The sequence below is a fragment of the Pezoporus flaviventris genome, unplaced genomic scaffold, assembly GCF_033815535.1.
Source record: "Pezoporus flaviventris isolate CSIRO_AGI_PZ_B2104156 unplaced genomic scaffold, CSIRO_AGI_Pfla_v1 ptg000036l, whole genome shotgun sequence".
Taxonomy (NCBI): Eukaryota; Metazoa; Chordata; class Aves; order Psittaciformes; family Psittacidae; genus Pezoporus; species Pezoporus flaviventris.
The window spans coordinates 8,009,511-8,033,195 of record NW_026892584.1 but is presented as its reverse complement, the minus strand read 5'-3'; the positions used below and the strand labels follow the sequence as shown (position 1 = coordinate 8,033,195).

General features: G+C 36.5%; 1 protein-coding gene across 15 annotated transcripts in view; it reads left to right on the top strand.

The window, feature by feature from the left end:
- SOX6 (SRY-box transcription factor 6) overlaps window positions 1–23,685 on the top strand; it is a 374,009-nt gene that overhangs the window by 295,571 nt on the left and 54,753 nt on the right. For all 15 annotated transcript variants that reach the window (XM_061464268.1, XM_061464265.1, XM_061464263.1 and 12 more), the window contains 3 exons: window positions 12,520–12,669; window positions 16,536–16,716; window positions 19,697–19,887. In XM_061464268.1, coding sequence (XP_061320252.1) covers window positions 12,520–12,669; window positions 16,536–16,716; window positions 19,697–19,887 — 522 coding nt within the window. The remainder of the gene's footprint in view (window positions 1–12,519; window positions 12,670–16,535; window positions 16,717–19,696; window positions 19,888–23,685) is intronic.

Genomic DNA, 23,685 nt, shown 5'->3' with positions numbered 1-23,685 from the left:
AGGAGTATTTACAGTAAAGTTGTGTTCAGAAAGACAAGACTAATTACCACGTATTAAAAATCTTTCTTTAGACTAATTTAACAGTAAGATTGTTATGAAACTTTTTACAAAGCGGTAAACAAATACCTTACAGAAAAACCTCCCTTTCTCATTTAAAATCATTAGGATGAAAAAAGACAATATCACCTACTTTCCAATTTTATGGTCTGGTCAAATTGTATGAAACAGGCAACAAAATGTGACTGACAACATGAAATTGAAGGCATACTAGTGTTCATGCCTACTAGAGACACAAATGTGAACTTCTAATAGCTGCAGGGAAGAATATTAGGTATGGAAGCTGTCTGACTTATGCATTGATTCTTTATAGTTTCACTTTATCAAGGTGAAAATTGTGCTGTATATGCTGCTACAGCCTAAATTGTCTGCTGCAGCACTTTCCTTTATGATGTGTGTTATTTAAACACAATAGACATGGTATATTGCATGGAAATAGGTGTTTAATGTTTCATGATTACTAGCTGTTGGAGAAAATAGCATTTACCATGGATTCCCCCCTCAAACCCTCAATAAATTTTCATTGTTAAGGCAAACGCATTTAAATCAGGGCCCTTCCCAAACAGATTATGGCCTTTTGGAGAGCATGAGGTAATATTCTGAAGAAGACCGTTTTGTTGCTCTCATTTAACCTCCAGTATTCTAAAGGGCTTATATTTAATTAACACTGGCTAAAGGCCTGACCTGAGAGGCAACCAAAAGTGACTGAACTGCATTTTCAGACCCAGGCTGTAATCTGCTGGGAGAGGAATAATAATAATAATAAAAAAAAAAAAAATGAAAGCACCATTTACTGAAATTCTTTCTAACTAAGCTGTATTTCAATGAGGCATTTAATGCTCAGATGGACAAAGGTATTACTTCAGTCATTGAATTGTATCAAACCCTTTCTCAGAGGCCCAGTTTAAAAACTCTACAGGAAAAGTGGCTTAGCATCATATTCTCAGCAGACCAACACTGTCTGTTTGGAAAGAGGAGGGGGGTGGAGAGTGAAATGAGGTGAGACACAACCGCCAAGTCAGTGAGGATTTTTGCCTCTCCCTCCAGTCAGTGGTTTCACAAGGGAATTACTCCTCAGAAAGCAAGAGCTCCATGTTCACTACAGAAGGCTTTCAATTATTATTTTTTTAATATATTTTTTTTTAGTGGCCGTTACTCTGTTCCCCCGGTCAGCTTTCAACCTGCCTTTTGCTCTTTCCTGACATGGCAGAAATACAGTTTTCTCCCTGGGGGACTTAGGACCAGAACCTACACTTTACATGGCTAGATTTTTGACTCAGTCATATTGGGAAAAATAGGAAGTCTCATTTAAATATCACAGATTCTGACACTCTGAACTGAGTAGTTGCTTTATTTCAACAAAACTGATATTACATATATTCTGTAGTGGTATGATATCTAATATACTGTCTGAATTTCAATTGTATAAAAATTTTATGAAAAATTTTTAATTCATATTTTTTGCAGAGAATGAAATTTTCTTTCACATATTTGCTGCTGTCTCATAAAAAATTCCCATCAGCCTCAAAGGGTGATGCGGGTAACATTGTATCTTTGGAATCTAGTCAAGGTGCTGTAAAACTAATAAACCAACTGCTTTACTTTCTAAGAGGAAACAAATATTAGAGGCAACTGCCAGGTGCCAAATTACATACATTGTTCTAGGTACTTACAGTGATTGATGATTTCTTTGAGCTGTAAGCATTGTTTCTTGGCTTTGTCCACATTTTTACAGTAAAGAAGTTGTGCACAGGCTGTTGCGGAGAGATTGTTTCTAATTGTTATAATTCAATGAAATCAAAGTCATTTGATTTCTAAGGGGCACAATCTCAGGAACAATGCCTAAATGAGAGTTGCCTGCAAAGCAGTGAGCTGTTTTGATAGCCATTTCTACTTCATTACATCAAAGTAGGATGAGGTCAAAAGAACAAGAAATACAGTTCCCAAATGAAACAGAAATTATTTTAAGAGCACCTTAATGCACATGTGCCTGAAGGCAGGTTTGTTCTTCATTGCACTGGTGCCTATATTTTAATTCTGTAGTGTTTCTCCTGTTACATGACTGTAACTGAGAGAGACTTTGGGATTGGATGCCTGTGTTGTCAGGCCATCATGATGGCTGGGATTAGGAAAAGTGAGTCAGTAGATGTCTAAATGTGGATCTTGCTGCAGGTGTCTTCTCATTCCACTTTCATTTGCTTGTTTGTTTGTTTTTTTTTTTCTGGTAGTGTTTTGGGTTTGGTTTGTTGGGATTCTTTTTCCCTACCAGGACATCAGCAATCACCACGAGCCTTGGGGCTAGAATGTATTATCTGTGATATCTTTATTTAAGAATAAGCTGTATTAATAATATTTAAAGAAAAATTAGTCAAATGATAATTTCATCTTCAGTTTACATTTTCCATTACATTAAAAATGTAAGTAGACATTTTAAGCTAACAATAGTTATTCAGGCTCTCCCAGTATGAGCCCATAGTATGATGAATAAAACCAAACTTAAAATAATAGTGCAGGAACTACACTACATGCAAAAGTAAGTCATGTACAAAAAGATCTATCATTTCTTCTGAAAACATGCTGATGCGATCATTTAGGCCACTCATATTTTGAGCAGGACAGATGTGCTGTGGGACTCCTCTATCAAGTAATGAGAATTTGCTTCTTCAGAAGATGAGGCAAGAAATGTAAATCTATGAAGAATAGATATGGTCTTGCTAATCATTTTCCCCAGCAGAAGTCTGGGGCTTTGTCACTGACTTATTTAACAAATCCTCTTAACATCTGTCCAGCAGACTGTGGACTTTATTAGCAGAAAAGAGACCCACCAGATTTAGAGCCTGCTGGGTGCGTCTTCATCTTCACAGCTGTGGATTAACTCACACTTTCCAGAAGAGGACAACCATATGGGATAATTGGTGTCATTGGGTAGCTAAAAAAAAAATATGAAGAAACAAATGTCGTCCAAATACAATTCACTGTTTTTACAGCCACAATTCCTAGTCTGTTTAAGAAATAAGAAAGGCAGCGTTACACTAAAAAAAGAAAATCTATTCATATCTGTGTGGGAACCTAATCAGGCTCTTGTTTCCAATGACGATGGCTCCACAGTCGCACCAGGTCTGCGACAAGAATGCTCCTTTTGTGTGCCGATAATGTGGAAGCGATAAAATTTCCTATAAGAGACATATGTGTTTACATCATGAGATGTGTTATTTGACAAAACGCTTTGTTCTCTGCATATTTTCCACGCAGAGTTTCATGCTGGGTTGTTTTGCTGGAAAGCTTTGATTAGCTGGAATTAGTTGCTGAAGTAAAATAGACACTTTTGTTTTATGAGTCCTCTTGCTGAGCTGTAAATTATAGTAAAATATATAAGGAGTGACAGAAAGAAGTGCTGATTTGAACCCCTGACCCATGATCAGCAGAAAAACATAAGATAACTCTTTCAAAGGACTACTGAGAGCCATAAATATTCCATGGTCCACTTAAAGTTAGGCTCTTTTAATAAAATAAAGCTGTTATTTTGTAGTACTACAACAATACAGGCTGCAGTATCTAAAATGTGTAGAGATTCTTTTCAGTATGGGTTGGCCATTATCCACATCAGGGCAGTAGAAGCAATGAGAGTGATTTTTCTTTTTCTGAACCAGTACAATGAATTTTCAGCCAGTAAAAGGAGCTGGAAGTGGCAGACAGTGGTGAAATTAGGTATCTGTTTCTTTGCAGCTTGAGAGAGAAGCAAAACAGGCAGGAGACAGGAATTGAATGAAATTTAGGGTCACATAAAAATTTCCCTTGGCAATATATAGAATAGCAAGTGACAGACATTGAAATTACTGATGTTAATAGTTCAAAAAAACCTAAAGTGATTGCATATGAATAACTGATAAAATCATTGTTTTAGCTGAGAAAGAGCTTTTTTTCAGCAGATGCACAACTGAACATATAGGAAAAACTGAAGTCGTCTAATTCCATCTGTGACTATAAAATGTATTATTTGTATTTTCACAAATACACTTAGTTTGTTTGAACATATTGGGCTTCAATAAATCTGAAAGCACATTAACCAGCAAGTGCGTAAATAATCACAGCAACAATCTTCGTTATTATGATATTAGTTATGGTAATTCATTAGCTGCCTGTTTGCATTACACCTTAATGCCTGTTGCAAAAGTATTTGGTATGCTGTTTAAGAAGTAGGGGCCATTCATGCTCTGTAACAATGAGAGGACTCTGCAGTAAGGTTATATATGGGTGTTTAAAATCTGAATGTTATGTCCACTATGGATAAATTAGGCATGTATAAACAGGGGAAAGAAAGGAATGAGTCTGTTAAAAGGAAACGATGTACATATACTATAATACACGGATTCTGTAAGAGAAGAAGTACTTGCAGTGTATTGTTACTTGTTATTTATCATATTTCTAAATGAAACACTTTTTCCTAATCATTACTCCAACTTCACACAGCTGTACTTGATCAACACCATTTCAGAAATACCCATATAAAGCCAAATAGTTCTGTTTTCTCAGTTATTTAGCATAAACCTGTGTGTCAAGTTGATGTTGCATGCTTGTTGGCTCTTAAATAGTAAGATACTATTATTTGTATGGTGGCATATACTAAAATGAGAGAAGGATCTGGCCCGCAGCACTAGCAGATCTGTAAAACTTACCTTAATTTGATTTGTTACCATATTTCTTAGAAAAAAGCTGATGCTACTGAGACATCCAAAGTTTGTCAAAACAAATCTATAAAATTGTCCTGGGTTCAGCTGTAACAGTTATTTTTCTCCTTATTAGTAGCTGGTGCAGTGCTGTGTTTTTGACTTTAGTCTGGGAACAATGCTGATAACACACCAGTATTTTCGTTGTTGTTAAGTAATGCTTACCCTGATCAAGGACTTTTCAGTCTCTCATGCTCTGCCAGTAAGGAGGGGCACAAGAAGCCGTGACGGAGCAGAAACAGGACACCTAACCCGAACTAGCCAAAGAGGTATTCCATACCACAGCACGTCATGCCCAGTATATAAACTGAGGGAGTTACCCGTAAGGCCCAGATTGCTGCTCGAGCTGGACTGGGTATCGGTCAGTGGGGGATGAGCAATTGTGTTGTGATTCACTTGTGTTTATTGGCTTTTTCCCTTTCCCCTTTTAGTTTTATATTCTCTCCCCCCTTTTTTTCCCCTTATCATTACTATTATTGGTGGTAGTAGCAGTGATTTGTGTTATACCTTAGTTACTGGACTGTTCTTATCTCAGCCCGTGGGAGTTACATTCTTTCGATTCTCCTCCCCGTCCTGCTGGGAGCGGGGGGGGAGGTGAGGGGAAGTGAGCGAGTGGCTGTGTTGTTCTGAGTTACTGGCTGGGCTTAAACCATGACAAAAATACACTGTTTTAACAGGTAGCACCTGCACAAATATATTGTAAACCAAAAGGAAACATACACTTTTAGCATTAGAGTCAAGCTGTTATAATAAAGAGATCTTGTTTTCATCAGCAAAACTTTGATTTTTCCAAGTATAAATTTTTTAATTCTAGTAAGTTTTGCTTTCATGGGTACGTACGTTTTCTTTAACAACGTTATATGCACCTTTTCTTCTTTTTCTTTTCCTCCTCTGTTGTGTGGAGAGCACTGCTAGGACACAGATGCTGAGCTGTGGAAGGTGTTTTTCTGGTGATGGCATCTGGCTTTTTGGCAGACTCTGCAGGCAGTAGCTGCCTTCAAGTTGCCCCTGGGTTTGTCACATGGATAAGCTGCTGATGAGTTACTTAGGCTGTCTTGCATTTCTGGATGTTGTTTTCTGTTAACCTACCTCTCACTCTAAGGATCTGCATTAAAACCATTTTAAAACAAAGAAGAAAAAAAATACATATACATAAGCCAATAACCCCATTCCTTGCCTTGGTACGTAGTAGAGGTCTCAACTGCAGTGCCAGTCACAGAATGTATTTGGTGCAAGACATGCTAATACAAAAAAAACCCCCAACATTTATAAACAAAAATAGGGAGAAATATGTACAATTAATTTTACTTTAGAAACAGTTCTTGCACCTAGATTAAGATGTGTGTGAAATTGTTGAGTATTTATGCTTCTGCACTGCCTTTTGGAAAGGTTACCTTGCCTGAACTGCTGAAGGCTACACCAGTGACATCGGGCTCAGGCCAGCACTTAACTTTATTTCCATAGTTATGATCTATGACACCCAAAACATTGGTTTTAGCGCTAACCCATTTTTCATCTGAACATAAGAAAAAAAATTTCAGAGACTCTGAGTCCTTTAATCTGTTTGACATCAAGCTTATTTTAAGCACTTCTACACCAATAATAAAAAATCATAAGCAGTCCCATGGAAGATGGTATTTTTTGTTTTGAGTAGTTTCTTTTCAGAAATGTGCTCTGGAAATAGTAAAGATGTTGCTGGGTTTGGTGAGCTTGTAAAAACCCTTTGTGATCAGACAGTTCTAAGTATTATTATTTCATGTTATATACTCAGAAGGAAAATTCTGGAATTATAGCTTTGCAACACTACATCCTAAATATACTATGGAAAAAAATAACTGTATTACCTCTTGTAGTGCAGGATTTCAACAGCACTTGCAGTCACTCCTTAGAGTTTTTCATCTTTAGAAACCAAATTGCTCATTGTCTAAATAGCTGAACTTTCATCTCTATAAATAAGATTTCAGCTTTGCACAATTCATTTAAAATGCTGACAAATAAGGATTCTCACTTGATTCTCAGTAGTTTCATTGTTCAGTTTCATTTACTGTAGCAAATGTATTTGTTGAAGATGTAATATAGGACTTACATTTTCAGTAATGAAAGACTTCAGAATTAACTAGAGCCCAAAAAAATTATTTTTTTTTGGAGAAAAAGTAAATAAATTCTAGCACCTTTGGAGAAATAATATATAAATACAAAAAACGGAGAATGTCTTTCAATTTTGGTCATAAATCTTTTAGTAAAGCAATGAAAAAGGATAAATGTTTCTAGAACACATTCCTTCTTTCTCCTTGAATCAAGCCACCTCCTACTGAATTTCTTTGTGGGGCATCTTCCAAGTATATGTGTAGCAATTCATCATGCTAGGCCAGCCCTCGTCACCTGCACTCTGATTATCTGCTATGCTGACTATTGAAACCACTCTCTTATTTCCATATTTCACATATGGCTTTGTGGTAGTTTCTTGAGAATTCTGCTGCAAATAATGGCATCTGAATTATATCCCCACCTCTGTAACCAAATTCTCCCTCACCAGCACAGTCAGCTGAAATGTCTGTAGCCCTTGCATTTTTGTTCTCATATATTCAAGTGTAGCTTCTCCCTTTGTTTCCTCCCTGGGCTCACATATCTAAAGAAACAGCCTCCCTCCTATGCAGCAGTTGATCACTTCCTCTTTATTGAAATATCTTCTCTAAACAAACTTTCTGCATAGGCCTGTCACTGACAAGCCACTGGCAAGAAGGTTATGATTATCATAATTCTGCGTTAGGTGATGAAACAGCCTGTCACAAAGTTAACAAGCTGTTGTCAGTCCAAACATCCCTTAACTGTGTTAAGGCCCATTTTATTTTCCTCACCATGTGTTACTTCTTTAACATTCAGTTCTTCAAATTCTTCACCTTTATTCATTCATTTAGACACAGATGCTGCAGCCTAAGAGCTAAGCATCAGTATTCCTTTTGGGGAAAAAAAAAAATGAAACACCTGGTGCACAGAAAGCTTTGCTCTGTGCTCATTTACTGTGCTCAATCTGATTCAGCAGCGCACGTGTATGAGAATGTTCCAGGCCTGTGTGCAAGTGAAAAGTCATAAGGGGAAGGGACCTGAGCTAATGTAAGAGTTTTGGTTATTGAAAGCTAGTTGAAAAAATTAGTTGGAAAGCAAATGGTGAAACCTGAGAGAATTGTATGAGCTTAGGGCCTTTGTCTTCTGGCAAGGCATGAATGAACGCTGACAGTGGTGGCAGTTATCCTGCTGTATCGTGAAATGCCTAACAAAGACATTGTGAAACTTAGATTGCATTAAGAAAGGTTTTAACATTTGGGTTAGTCAAGATGCTCTATTATTAGTTCACAGGTTTTGGGGGAAATTTTGTATTATGGATAATACTTTTTATAAAAAGAGTGAAGTGAAAATAATTCATTAAATGCCATAGGTAATTTCTGAAGCAGAAAATAAAATCACCACCACCCCGATTATTTATTTTTTTTAGTTATTCAGTTCTTCTCAGATGTTAGCTCTAAGCTATAGCAAGTGGTCAGTATGAATTCTGCTGTTTCCAGGTAACAAATCAGTTTGTACTTGTGCTGTGCTGTACACATGGTGAGTACAGCACTTTCCCACTCTTCTCTAATTTTTTTTAGGGAGATGAACATCATGCTGACTCATAGTGACCTCCAACCTTCAGAAATTCCCCTCAGATTTTTAGTTGATTACAGCTGGAATAGAGTTGCAGTAACAAGTGCTTAGGCCATAAGCCTGTAAGTTCATAGTTGCCTAAATGTGAGACTTCAGTTGCCATTGCCATAAGTGAGACTTGCGGCATTTCAAAATCCCACTTTTCAGTGTCAGATCATGACACTAGAAGAAACCTGGCTCTGAAAACTGTAAAACTATATCCTTGATCACATACCTTAAGTGAGCTGGTTTCCAAAATTCTTAACTGTTCAGGAGCACTCAGCAGTTCAGAATCAGGACTACTTATATTTAGATGCTGGGAGTTGGATTGTAAGAATCTTGCTTAGTGGCCTTTTAAAAAAATGAAAACCAGGCTATACATTTTTTAAGGCTTCTTAAAACAATCATGGATACTTGATAGTTTTGAATATCTAATTTGTAATCAAGAGCTTTCTGATTCAGTGGCTGGCATAAACATTATAAAATGCTCTTCTATTTATGCACTAGACATACATTGAAAAGAAGGTATGTTTCAGTGTTTGAGGTAGGTTAATTTTTTTAGTCCCTACTCAATAGTGAGTAGGTTAGAATTTCAGTTGAAACAATTTTCATTGAAACTTTTGCTTTTGAGTATTAGCAATCAACATTCATTCAGTGTTTGGGCTTTTTCCCTTTCTTAACCTTACAAATAAAACCTTTGCAACCTGACCATCTAAAAATGTGAGCTCCTAAATTGTCATTTTGAGCCACAGCAGTGGTATTTTCAAAAATAGCAAGTTTACCTCTGCAAAGTTGGCATGTACATATTTTCTCAGACTGGCTAACTCCCCATGCAAACTGGTATTTAAAAGAAGTTACACAGCTTCACAGTCCACATTGCAGTGTTTCTAGTGCTGGTGCAAATTCTTGCAAGACTTGCACCTGTTTCTGAAGCGGCTTTGTTTTAAGCAAACAAGAAAGTTAATTATTGTTACATTTGCTTTAATGCTGTAAAACAAATTTATAGAAATGCCAGGCTAAAGCCAGTACTATGACTTTGAAGTAACTCAGTGATGAATTATACACGCACACACACACACACACACACACACACAGAAATGACAAAAATTTCTTTTATTTTCTGTCTCCCTTTAGAACTATTTCTTCCTCACACTACTTGCAGTACAGCCTGAGGAAGGAGTTGTTTATAACAGAAATTAAACATACTGGGGAGGGAGTGGTTTATAATTCTAATTTTATTCTGCTTTTAATGTTTGCATTTCAAGAATCAAACGGTTTCCTAGGTAGTCCCCATAACAGCCTGCTTTTCTTGTTGCTGTCCCTGTGACCCTTAAAGTGCTGTGGGCATTTCAGTTGCCAGTCCTGCTGGGACTCAGGTATCAGTTCACTTGTGAGCCCTGCTCTGGCCAGCATCTGTGACTCTCTTTTTGTTGATCTTGAGATGCCTGGCCAAGATACAGCTGCACAGTGGACCGCAGCTTTTAGAGATGATAAACACACCTTGTATGCACATGCTGAGTGTCAGTGCTGGCAGCCAAGGAGTTGAGGGGCAGCCACTGTGAGGAGAGGCAGCCGAGGGTTGCCCCGTGCCAGACCCATCCAGTTCTAGCTGGTTCCTCAGCAGCCCCACGACAGGCACCTCGTGAGGAGCAAGGGAAGAGTGGGAGGAACAGCCCTGCTGGCAGGCAGCCAGGCAGAGCAGGAGGAGGTGGCGGAGTCAGCAATGAAGGAGTGAAGTTGAGCCTGGCGAAATGGTGGGCATGGGGAGTTTTAGTTTTTGCCATCCAGCTCCACTGTAATTGGCAATAAATTAAACTAATTTTCCCCAAGCCAGGTCTGTTTTGCCTGTGATGGTAACTGGTAAGCGATCTCCCTGTCTTTACCTCAACCCGTGAGCTTTTCCATCTGATTTTGTTCCCCATCCCGTTGAGGCAGCTTGCTGGGTAGCTGGCACCCAGCCTGGGTCAGCCCACCACACTGTGCTTCATTGACTATGGTAGGGGGCTTAGAACTAGATGGTCTTAAGGTCCTTTCAAACCCTAAACATTCTATGATTCTATGATTTACTTTTCTCTAAGAAGGATTGAATATTTTGACAGAATATTTCATACCCCACTTTTTTTTTTTGCCCTGATGGCTTACCAGAGAAGGAAATCCTTTTGAACTTTAGTTGATAAACCTGTGTTTGTTTTCACACGGAATTCCTTTTCTGCTCTTGAAAACGCAGTGCACGCTATATTGAGTGCTAAAGTTTTAGTCTACTTTTAGTAAAATCTAAGTAATCTTCCCCAGATAGTTCAAGTAGATGCAAAACAGGTACTAAATAAAAATAATAATTAAAAAAAGTTATAAAAACCAAGAATAAGTGTTTTTAATAGACAAAGTACAGAACAGTGAGAAAGCCATTAAAATTTGGGGGTTTTGCCTTTAAATTGTATTCAAGTTTATTTTATCTTCTTTTTTGTAGTACACTGCCTGATTATTTCTGAGCTGAGAATGTGCAGGCTTTCGGAAGTTTGTGAAATGCGCTTCTTGCTCTCATATAAGCAGGGCATCCTATTAAGCAAGCATAGATTTACATGAAGAATATGCTAAACGGGTTAAGAACCCAGTAGGAGGGGAAAAAAGCCCAAACCAAACACTTATTATTGTGTACTTACTATTGCTTCATTTTCATTCTCCAGGACATCACTTGAAATGAATTTTTTGTATTTTTAATTTTTTGTAATTTTCTAGCACAGGAAAATATAGTACTTTAGCCAAAATATTTAAACACCATTGATTTCAAAATAGTAGTCTGTGATCCTTTTGTAGCCTCTGTGTGGTATTGAAAAGGGGTGGCAGGAAACAAACAAACAAACAAGAGTTTTAATTTGTCACCCTGAGTTCTGACTCCCTCTCCTGCTCACATTTGTCTAGCCACTGAGTCACTGAGCTTACAGAACTGTGTAACTTTCATTTCTGTGGAGGCTTGTTATATTAGAGAAGTTGTTCCAAAAAAAGCAACAATTATGACATAAGCACATCTGGTTCTTGCAAATTATTCTTTATTAAGCTTTCATTTAATTACATGTGCTGAAAGGTCTGCTTTTGATTACTGTATTTTCTTTTATTGTCCATCTGAATGATAGTGATGTTGGAAATTGCATACAACCCACCTGGCTTTTTTTCTCACTAATAAGGCAAAGTTTATACAGATCTATGTGTAGAAGAGGGATTAGGATATTCTCTGTTTATGGTAGAAGAATTATTGATGATGCTAATTCAAGGTGAAAGTTTAAATTTGGTCACTGTAAGGGAATAAAACCTGTTTGGTTTTGTTCAGTAAACACTTTAGATTGGTAGGAAAACTTTATTTTAATATACAAGTCTCCTATTATGTTTCAACTTTTGAAAAGTTTCAGGAGGGTTTTTTTTCGTATTTCCATCAGAATTTGCAGGAAATTTTAATGCCCTACATTCCTTATTAACACTTATAGAAGTTATAACAATCAGTGTACACTGAGACGGAGACATACCTTGTTGCCTATTTTAATTTTTATTACTATCTAGAGAAGATGCACCACTTACTTTTAGTAGCAAATGATTCCCGTGTCAGGTCATTGTAGAGATTCTGGAATTGGTGTGTATTTTCTGGCTAAGAACAGAAAAACCTTAAGCATTGTTATTTCTGACAGGGGTTTATACCTCCTTTTCATAGATAGCCTTATAATTTTGCCAATTTGGTTTTTAATATTCAGTCACAGTATAACCTTTTCCTCATTGTTATGACCATGGCAAGAAGGGGGAAGAAAAACAACCAAACAAACATCAGCTGAAAGTCAAACTGAAAAGATATTGGTGTTCGGTAGGTTTTTTCTTGGGAATTTTTTTTTTTCCCTGCCTTTTTTTTTTTTTTAATAACAAGAAGGGAAAAGCCACAAAAAAAGAAAGTGCTGAAAATTATCTATAATTCCTTTAAGAGAAGCCACAGTAGGGCAACAAAAATTATGTACATTTACAGCCTCTTTTTTTAGGAATTTTGCAGGAATACATTATATATTTTCTTGTCTTCCAGCAACTGTATGCAGCTCAGCTGGCAAGCATGCAAGTTTCTCCTGGAGCCAAAATGCCATCTACTCCACAGCCACCAAATACAACAGGAGCACTCTCACCCACTGGGATGAAAAATGAGAAGAGAGGGACCAGCCCGGTAACTCAAGTTAAGGTATTTTTCAGTAAAAAGAAAAGTTGGTGTCTGAAAAGGGTAGTGAAATTAAATTGCCTATTTAATTGGTTTACAGTTTGAAGTTGAACCACATGAAAGTTCTTCAATATTCAAATAAAATGTTCAGTTTTAGTGCTGTATTATCAGCATAGAGAAGGGAAGGGAAAGCATTCACTTCTTGCTTCCAAAAATAACAGGCATCCCTCTTCCTACCACAGGCAGAATACAGATTCATCAGTAAAATGTGATATTGTCAAGATTTCAGTCTGTAATCTTGTAATATATGTGCATGAATGGCGTCCATTTCATGAATTGTTTCACACTGAACTTCTGAGTATCTTAAAATGCGGTGCTAGCTCATATAGTTAGGGCAAGAGAGAGACTGCAGATCTTCTAATTATTTTAGAAATCTCTGACTTCATTAATTCTACAATTTTGGAAAAGGCCATACATAAAAATAAGATTTAAGTCAGGAGTCCAGGGAAAACTGTGTCACCGCAGATTGATTTGACTTTTGCTGATTTCACACAGCTGCTGACAAGCGGGCTGCTCCTTGTTGGTTTTGCGCCATTGCTGAATGCTTGTGCCTGCTTATTCTCACTTGCTTGGAACCAGGCAGCTACAACATGGCATTTGCCAGCAGCTTGAAATGAACATCGTACACCCCTTGAAATCTGTGGTGCAGCTAGTACTTCTGGGTGGAACTGCCTGGCTGTTACTGCTCTGTTCTCCTGTGGTTGGTCTGAATTTCATGTGACTCGATACCCTCAGAAACAATTTACTTCAAACTGCAAAAAAAATCAGCATTCAGATGTTTTACCAGTTTGAATGATAGCACTACAAATGCAGAACTATTGAAAAAGGTGTAAAAAACACATACTGGCTTTGTGGAGAGAGAGAATGTGGTATTTTGCTTGCTGCTAACACCTTACAGGCACACAGTCGTTAGCCTCAAATCAGCCGGGGAAGATTTTACTCACTTGAGGTGATTTGGGTTTTTTATATATTTTTTTTGACATGAGACTAAAATATCATTCGTTTTTTCATTATCATCAATCATTGTGTTAAAGTGGGGGTGAGCGGATAATTCTGCCTGGGCTGATAAATTTCCATGACACATTTTGCTAGGCTGAGAGTACTAATAAATAAAAACTATTCCATTATGTCCAGACCTAACATTTATTTAGCAAAGCATTCACTTTACTTAACTGCAGATGTGTATTAGTCTAATATTTTACCTCTTGTAATCCAGTGCCAGGCTTGAGTGCAGTCAGTGAAGTTTACCACATATGCAGAGTTTGTTATGGTCAATACGGAAGCCACCAAAAGCAAAGCCCAACTGTTTCAGCAAAGTTGCCATAGTATAGTGATACCTACCACCACCGATTTATAGTATTGAGAATATACTACTGACTACTTTAATGTGAAAAAGTAATTTCATAAGTGAGTGAGCCAAATGGATCTACACCAAACCAAACCTTTACAATATGAGTAAAATTTTCCCTGGTTAAATTCAAGCACATATCTCCTTGAACCAAGACCAATACCAATACTATTTCAGCTTTGTGGCCAGCTGAGTCCTATTACAGAATTGACCACATGCAAATTCTTGGGGGTTTCCCTACATAATTTCACTTGAATGGACTTAAATATATGTTAATGAAAAAAAAACCCCTTTTTATCCTAATGTATTAAGCACACTATTGCATGGAAAATATTAAAAATAAATTACGAGTGCTTTGTGTGGACAGATATCAATGGCTAATGAAGAAATTAATTATTATTATAAAACAGTACCTATATGCTGCCTTTGACAATTGTTACCTTCATAAAAAATGACAGTTTTGATGGTCACGCATTGCTTCCTCTATATTTCCACACAATCTCTTATTTTCTCTCTTTTAAATAGCTATTTGTATAAACTACATGTATTATTTATACAACTAATGGAATTCTTTTACAGGAGTCAGATCTTTCAAAAAGTAATGATAGGGGCTTTTTAAGTCAGTGACCAGAATGTTTTCCAGCTTTTCAGTTGTCTTGCATAAATGAGAATGTTGTCTATGGAGTACAGACAGGTTCTGGCAGAGGTTTATTTTTTCACATGATCATATTAGTACTAGGCAGAAAATTATTTAGAAATTGAACATGGTAGCATAGATTGTACATGCTCACAGTATTCAGTCTGGCAAACTTTATAGTCTGAACGGGGATCTGAACTCTCACAGAAATTTATTGAAGCCACTTCGTATCCATACAAGGAAACATCTTACACGTAAACATGACCAAAAAGCACAATGAACTCTGTCCCTTATACCTTTGTGATTCTGCTTTCACTTGGACTCTGAACAGGTGTGGACATTCATGCACACTGCAAGGTCAGAATGAATAAAAATGTCATGCAGTTTTATGGAAACAGTTTAACACTGACGTTATGATGGCATTATAAATACCCGTTTGTTACATTTTCCTGTTTAATGCATTGTGTATGATCAGGTGTAGTTTGATAAATCATTGCGTGACAGTAAGGAGAATAGAAAGGATGAGATAATGTACTGTATTATTTGTATTATGACATATTTCTAAGCTTTGAAGTGATCAGTGCCGTGCTGTAAAATATGGATGATGTTCTCTTATATCCAGCATAATTCTGCTTTGGGCATATTTTAAATGAGGGATCTGTCTTAGTGGGCTCTTTAATTACAGAAAACCACTGTTTTGCAATTTTCCAAATGCTCTGTCTTGTTTAACATATTAAGCAAAAGGAACAAGCTCAAAAAAATAGGAAGAAGGTTATATTATGAATATCTATCCTGATCAAAGAAATTAATTGCTTGAATAAGTCTTTCAAAAATTATGATATTTCTTAGATTGGCTTATTCTGTGATAGCACTGAGAGGAGACACATGTCAGGGAGAATTTCTTCCATAATTACATGTGGAAAGTATAGAAAGATATGAAACTGCTGATGCTAGATTTACGTACTCTTAAAAAATGTTCCATGTCTTTATGCAGATAAACATACAGACACACTACAGGTTGAATGCAGCAGAAGTAACTACAGAATATAGAAATAATTGCAGAAGTATCAAACAAGAAGCAGAATAGCATTTATGTGAAAAAAAAAACCCATTGACTGTACATAACTTGTCAAAAATACGACATTTGAGTTATAAAATGTTGTAAAATATAAAAAATAGTAGAAAATAAAATATATTCTGAAATGCACATAGTGTGTGTTTGATACTGTAGTTAAGTCAAGGAATTTGAATTCAGTGAAATTCTCCTGTTATGGGGGAACAGCATAGATTATTTTACTAAACAAAACCCTGCATTCAAAATAAGATACATGGAATGTATAAGTTTGCAGCAGCATTAAGTGTGGGAGAAAGAACTGTCAGGTTTTTAGAATGATTCTTTCATAGAAGTACTTCTGATTCCTTAGTTTCTAATGCATTTAAAAATAAGCTACGTAAATTATTTTCATAGTGCCAGGAACTTTTTAAATAAAACCATGCAAAAACATTACTGAGCTGCTGGAAATTTTAAATAATTCTTTGTAAATGCCCTAGGTTAATTTAGATCTCTGAAAACACATTAGGAAATTAAGCTGTAATGTGAGCTAATTCAAATTTTAATTTGGCAAAAGGAACAATCCAGCCACATAGTTAATGTAAATAGAAGCATAACACAGAGAAATTAATGAGGTTTCCTTCCTGAATCTTAAAGGAGGCAGATAATTAGCTTCTTTTGTTATTATTGTGGGATAATGTGGTATTGTCTTCGAGGTGTAAAGTAACTACTGCTTGTAAAATGATGTGTTCATTTGTCTTTTCTTAATAATTATTTGCATTAAACTCTTGTAGGATGAAGCAGCCCAGCCACTGAATCTTTCAGCCCGACCGAAAACAGCTGAACCTGTCAAATCCCCAACATCTCCAACACAGAACCTCTTCACAGCTAGTAAAAGCAGCCCAGTGACCGTGATGAGCAAGAGTGGCATCCCTAGCCCGCTCAGTGGATCTCTGGGAAGAGGATCTTCTTTAGGTAACTAATCTGTCCTGGGGAAAGGAGAAAACTGGCAACTGTTCTACATGAAATCTCAGCTTGAGCATACTTCTGAATTATATAGATATCTGAGCCTACATTTCCATTTAAAATGAGAAAAAAAGAATTCCAGGAAAACTTTTCAAAGAACTCTTGAATGCCAAGGTTGTACAAGAGAAGGCAAAATGATGCAGCAGTGATGTGCGTCTACAAGAAATACAGCCAATAAGTGTAAAACATAGGAAATACACATACGATTCATAGAATCATAGAATTAGAGAATCAATAGTGTGGGAAAGGACCTTAAAATCATCTAGTTCCAACCCCCATGCCATGGGCAGGGACACATTCCGCTAGACCACGTTGCTCAATGCCCTGTCCAACCTGGCCTTGAACACTGCCATGGATGGAGTATTCACAACTTCCTTGGGCAGCCTGTGCCAGTGCCTCACCACTCTCCCAGTAAAGAATATATGCACATAAGTAAATAGAGATGCATACATAAAACATGTAAAAGAGATTTGTATGAATATCTTCCCCAAAGACATCAACTGGGTGCATACATGCAAAGTTAACTTTTGAATTTTGACCGCTAGATTAAATAAAAAAAATAAAATCTTTGCATGCACATAGAGCCTGACTAGATACTAGACATACACACATGATGACTCATGTGGTTAGTGCAACAGTGTAACATACCTTTAAATAAATTTTCAAGCACTTCGTTGAGTTAGGGTCAGAGAACATTCAGTACCTCCATGGTTTATTGTAAACCAGATGCCAGGCAAAAAGGTAACTCCAAATGTGGTTTTCAGCCATTTTGCCCAAATATAGGGGATATATATATCCAGAACAGCAATCTAAAAGAAATCTAATTCTCTGTATTCTGGGAATTAAGTTAATTTTAGAAAGACCATATGCTGAATATATATATATTTATTTATGTGTGTATATATATATAGACATTTAACAAAGATAGAAAGGCCAGCTTATTATTTAGGGTTTTTTAATTATTTTTCATGTTTTTATTATTTGTTCACCCATCTCTCAAAATTTTCTTAATTCATACGGTTGCAAATAGGGAATTTTTGACCTATGTTCAAGATTCTTTAATTAAGAAATAATGCTTATTAAGTAATGAAATAAAAAATTGATCTGAAACAATGTATGAAGACTACCTTAACCAGTCAAGAAACAGAATCAAGAGCTGCAAAATGTAGATGATCAGCCCTAAAGTTCAAACAGTATATTTTAACAGTGACTAAATACTTACTACAGACCACTTATTCACAATCTGTAGCTCAAGTGTACTTGTAAAATATATAGAAACACTTGTGAATAATGAACAGATACGTTAAATACATACATTAAATGTATCAAAAGTATGATTTGTTCTATTCCCAAAACACTTGGGAACATCGTGATCTCTGAAAGATACCTTCTTCAGCTAGCTAGATATTCTACCTGTCAATTTATTTGCAGCTATCACTGCACTAACATTATAAAGTGGTGTATCAATTTGAAGTCATAGACCGTTACAGAAAAATAGCTAGAGAAGATATGCAAATATCAGCAAGCAACTTCAGAGTTTGTGCTCCATTTTTGCTATAAATTGAGATGATTGGGAGTCTAGGTCTCATTAAAAGTCACACAAATATGTTTCCCAACTTACTTAGGCTCCACAATGGAACTTAGATGCTGAATCTGTTCACAGCGTTGGAAATTCTACCAAGCAAGGACAATGTTTGTTCTCTAATATGTTGCTTTTATTTTGGAGAAGGGCACCTCATTCAAACAGAAAACATCACAGTTCCATCTAAAACATCACAGTTTGCATCTCTACTCGTCTAGACCACAGTATTAAGTCAACTGTTTGGTTCCCAGGATAAAGCATGACAAACCATTAATTTTAACCTTTTTTCTTTTGAAAGAATTCAGGGTCCTTTGAGGTTGAACTTGCTATATTTTACTCAGCTGAACTTCAATGAAGTCATAAGAGTATGAAATTTATCTTTAAAGGAGAATTCCAAGTCTTAGCCTGTTTGTTTGTGTGTTTGATTTATAGTGGACTGTTAGTAAGTGAAAAAATCTAATAAATTCAAAGCTTTATAGAAGACATTTTCTTGTCAGGCAAATGCACAGGTCACGCACAAACTTTGATTGCTCAGAATTTCCTAGCTAGAATGTATACACGTAAATCTATCTATGTGCAGTATAGAGGATACTTCCATGTATGAAAAGTTGAAGTTCATCACAGCAACACAAAACAAACAATTACCAGCTAATTGCTATCTTCTGTTCCCAAATCAGAAACTATATCTGAGGTACTCATCTTTACCTATAGCATGCATTTTAAGATGCAACAGGAATATTTTGTGTGAGTCTGATGCATGTTTAGAAGTTTCTCTTTCTCTCCAGAGTGATGGAAAGAGAACCATTTTTTTTTTCTACTTATTTAGAGCTTTAGACTCACATTAGCGTAATAACAAGCTCTGTCCCCCAAAAGTCACTGTGGGTGCTTCTGAAATTGAAAGCCAAATCTCTCGAGTGATGGTTATATTGACAAAGAAATTCTAAAAATGTAAATAGAATTTTAATGACTTTCATGGCCAAGAAAACAAGATTTTTTTTTCCTCCTTCTTTGTTCATTTTATTAATTATTATTAATAAGTGAAAGGATTCCCACTTAAGCTTCTGTATACTGTTGTCTTAACCACACATTGAACTTGAACTTCATGAATATGCTCAAATACCTCCATATGAGGCTATGCTAAGACTTCAGGGGTTGTACTTATCACAGTAAAAGAAGAGCACAGGCTTATCAATCACTAGATAAATTCAGCCTTCAAACAGACAACAATTTCCACTCCTCTTCCTTTTGTCAGTTGGGCGCAACTTTAACAGTATGAGAGCTGAGTGCTTACCCCAGATTCTAATTTGGATAATTAGCTAAATAAAGTGATTATCTCTCTGTTTATAGATATCCTTTCCAGTCTTAATTCACCTGCCCTATTTGGGGACCAGGACACAGTAATGAAAGCTATTCAGGAGGCTCGAAAAATGAGAGAGCAGATCCAGAGGGAGCAGCAGCAACAACAGCAGCCACATGGTGTTGATGGAAAATTGCCCTCTATGAATAACATGGGTCTAAACAACTGCAGGAATGAAAAGGTAATGTCTCCCTTTACTGCACAGTCTGTCACTCACTCTTCTTTTTCCTGCAAATAGCTTCTTATTTCTATATAAAATTCCTTTTTAGAACTTTTAGCCATCTCTGATTTCATGTTAAATACAGCTTGTCACTTCACAGTACTGTGCTACAAACTTCTCTACGTTTACATGACAGCATTCAAACAAACAGCCCTGTGTACTCGTTATTAAGCTGTAAGCATGCATATAACAATGTGGAGAATTAATTGGATGAAGCTACAATTGTCTGTGGTCACTGGATTTTGAATTGTGCTTTTGAGAGTGACTGGATTGATAAATACGGGCAGTTACATACTAGCATGGTTGAATATTACAATGTATCTGATTGTGGTTGAATCTGTAACTCAGTTGCAACCAAGTATTTAGTCTCAAAACAGTGCTTTTGGCTCTTAGTTCCAATGGAAAATTAGAGATCAAAGTTCTTTGTTGAATCTTGGCTGTAGTTTCCAAACACTAAAATGAAATGGGGCTCTACAATAAAACGGTAAATGAAAGTGGTGGGAGAATGCAACCAGCATTGGACTGAGCAGGATATCATATCTGGAAGGTGAGGAAGCTGTTTTTATCATACACACTTTAAGAACCGCTCAGTGGACAAAGAGTATCTTGGAAAATTCTTTGTGGTGTTTTGCTCTGTGGCTTTTCCAGGGTCTACAAGATCTGCTTCAGGAGCAGATCTCTGTGTGTGTAAGAGCGCCAGTGAACATGGAATCAGGCAATTGGCTGGGCTATAAGGCAGCCTTTTGATGAAGAATGCTTCTCTGTTACCTTCCCTAGAGGTGGCTTCAAAAAATACAGCACACAAGTTACTTTTCACCACTTACACAAAATCTCTTATATGCCACAATACTCATTCCTGTTAACTAGAGAGGGAAAAATATTATCCCGGTAATCACTATGGCATTGGCAAGCAGGAACAGCTATGATGCAATTTAGTAATGAATGAAAAGAAAACTGACGCATTCATTAGCCTATAAAGCAACCAGTGTTTCAGACTATTTGCTGGGGGGGGGGGGGGGGAAGGAACCAAACCAACAAAACAAAATAAAATGAAAACCAAATAAAACCCCAAAACAAAAATATAAAAAAGTGAAAAACTGGTAGCTTTCAATGTCTATAATTCATTAATTAAAAGTCTGTGATATATCTGTATATTAGAGGGTAGGCTCTTTATATCTTTGGGGAGGGAAGATTATATTATACTCTAAAAACTAACAAGAATTTTTAGTCCTGGTTGAGTATAAGACTTAGTAGAATCTTAGCTATATCTTAAACCATGAATTTAATGATACTATGATTTCTCCTCAACCTATAAGGAAATACTCGGTGAGCAAATGGATTCTAGCAAGGCACAGAAAGGCGAAGAAATGTTGTAAACAGACCCATCAAACATTGGTAGATACCTTTTAATCTACATTTTGTATTTTTTGCTTGATAGGTTGTTTGCTGTACTCAAAACAAGCTAAAAGCTCAGTGTCTATGAAAGAGTTGTTAAACTGTTGCCACACAGGGTTAACAATGCTTTTACAAGTCAAATTCAGAGGCTAATAAATATTTATTTCCTCTAGCATTAGTTTAAATATCAACATTGAAAAACTCATTTAATATAGATTGATACTATGAAAAAACAAAGAAATTAATAACTGATCAAGCAGGTCATATTCTGACTCTAATTGTAAAGTCAGTGTTTGTCTTAACTAACTAAGAGGTAGAGTACTAAAGGCCATGTTATAAACATAAAGTGTCACACCTATGATCATTATTTAGAGTTTATAAAATTATGCTTTTTTAAAAATAAATTTTGTGAGTTTCAGTGGCTTGACATTTAAAAATATCTAATACACTATAAGGGCTATTAAAAGAATTCTTAACATTTGATTTGGCTTTGAAAAATAAGTATAAAAATTGCATCCACTTATTTATCAGATCTGCCCCTGAGTATTTTCAGTACCGTGTTTGTCTTGTATTCGATATAACAAGTTTCTATTTCATCTTTCACCTTTTAAAGCAGAGTCAGTAAATACTTCCGTGACTAATCTGAAATTTCTTTTTCATGCCAGTTACTAGCAATGTACAGATTGAGGTTATACAGCAGGCAGGCAAAGGAAAAGAATATTTTTATTTTTTTTTTAATTTGCACACACAGCAGAGTCAATTGGAACTCTTTAACAAATATAAACAACATCCTCCTCAAACGCAATCTTTTATGGGGAGACTTTTCATAGTAGTGCTTGCAATTTTTAAAACCAAAGAATAAGATAGCAGCAAGGAAATCTGTTTCTAAGTCCCTCAGTGCCCTTATGTAATCCTGCTAGGTTTTTTTATTTAGCATGTACTGTACAGTGAACCATTAAGGCAGGAAAAGTTGTAATACATTCTCTGGTTTTACCTTTGGTATGCTGTTCTGTTATCTTTGCTCTGTAGATGCAAGAAAAGGCAGAGTTTACAAAAACGAGGTATAAATCAGTCATTTTAAATGACGATATATCCCCGCTCTCAATCCTAAAGAAAATAGAAGAATTGTCAGTCATGAGTACTTACTAAGGGAATGTATTTATATTTTATAGCAAGTATAAAATACATTAAAACCAGAAGCATCCTTTGCACAAACGGAATTCTAGAATACTTCCCCCCCCCCCCCCCCCCCCCCTTTACTCTCTGCCTTTTAGTATTTACATTATGTTATATTTCTTATACTTTAAAAATGGTGGGGAGGATGATCAAAATGGGGGAGGAGATGATAGATCAATTCAAAAAACATAATGTTGAAGTAACTGTATGCCAAGAAGACTGTGCATAGTTTGTCTCCTAATCCCAGTAAAGCTTTGATAACTTGAATTTGAGTTTGGATTGGTTTCTTTTGACAAATCGGTACCCTGTGTTTTCAGGACCAAATTTTCAGAAATTGGGTTCAGGTAATTAGACTCGTGTAAATTAGTAGCTAGAAGCTGGCACCAGAAAAAGATGACAAATTAATTGCCTGCAGCTGGTTTTAAAAAAGCTATTGAGTTCTGGTCAGTTGCTGGTCTTCAAGTTCAGATAGCTGGTAACAGTTTGTTGTGCAAATGACTGCACTTACAAAATTATGTACATAGCTTCAAAGCCTGGGCTTAGGCCTTTTTGAAAATGTGTCATTTAAATCTCAAAAAGCTTTGTATTTGGTTAGAGACACAGAAATGAAAATTGCCTCTGTTTATATTCTGCTGTTCAAAAAAATCTACAGAGCTTTAAAAGTACTCACAGACGTTCACTCATCAGAAAGGCCAAAACAAAAACATGCAGTTTTCTGGCACAGTCCAACTTTGTCATTTGCTAAAGCATTAAGATTAGACTACACTTTTGACTTCTGTGGACATTTACAATATGAAGTTATTTCAGTTTGCGTACTGTTGTGGGTTAGGATATGTAGGTAAGCACCATGCGACCACTCACTCACTCACTCCCTCCTCTCCAGTGGGATTGGGAAGAGAATTGTGAGAAAACAAGGTAGTTTTAGAAGTCAAGCAAAAACCGTGCATGCAAGCAAAGCAAAATAAAGAACTCATCCACTACTTTGCATCTCCAGGCAGATGTGCCAGCCATCTCCAGGAAAGCAGGGCTTCAGCATGTGTAACAGTGATTTGGGAAGACAAATGCCAAAACTCCATTTCTACTTCCTCCTTTCTTTCCCAACTTTTGTTGCTGAGCATGACGTTGTACAGTGTGGAATACCGCTTTGATCAGTTTGGGTCAGCTGGCCTGGCTCTGTCCCCCGTGCAG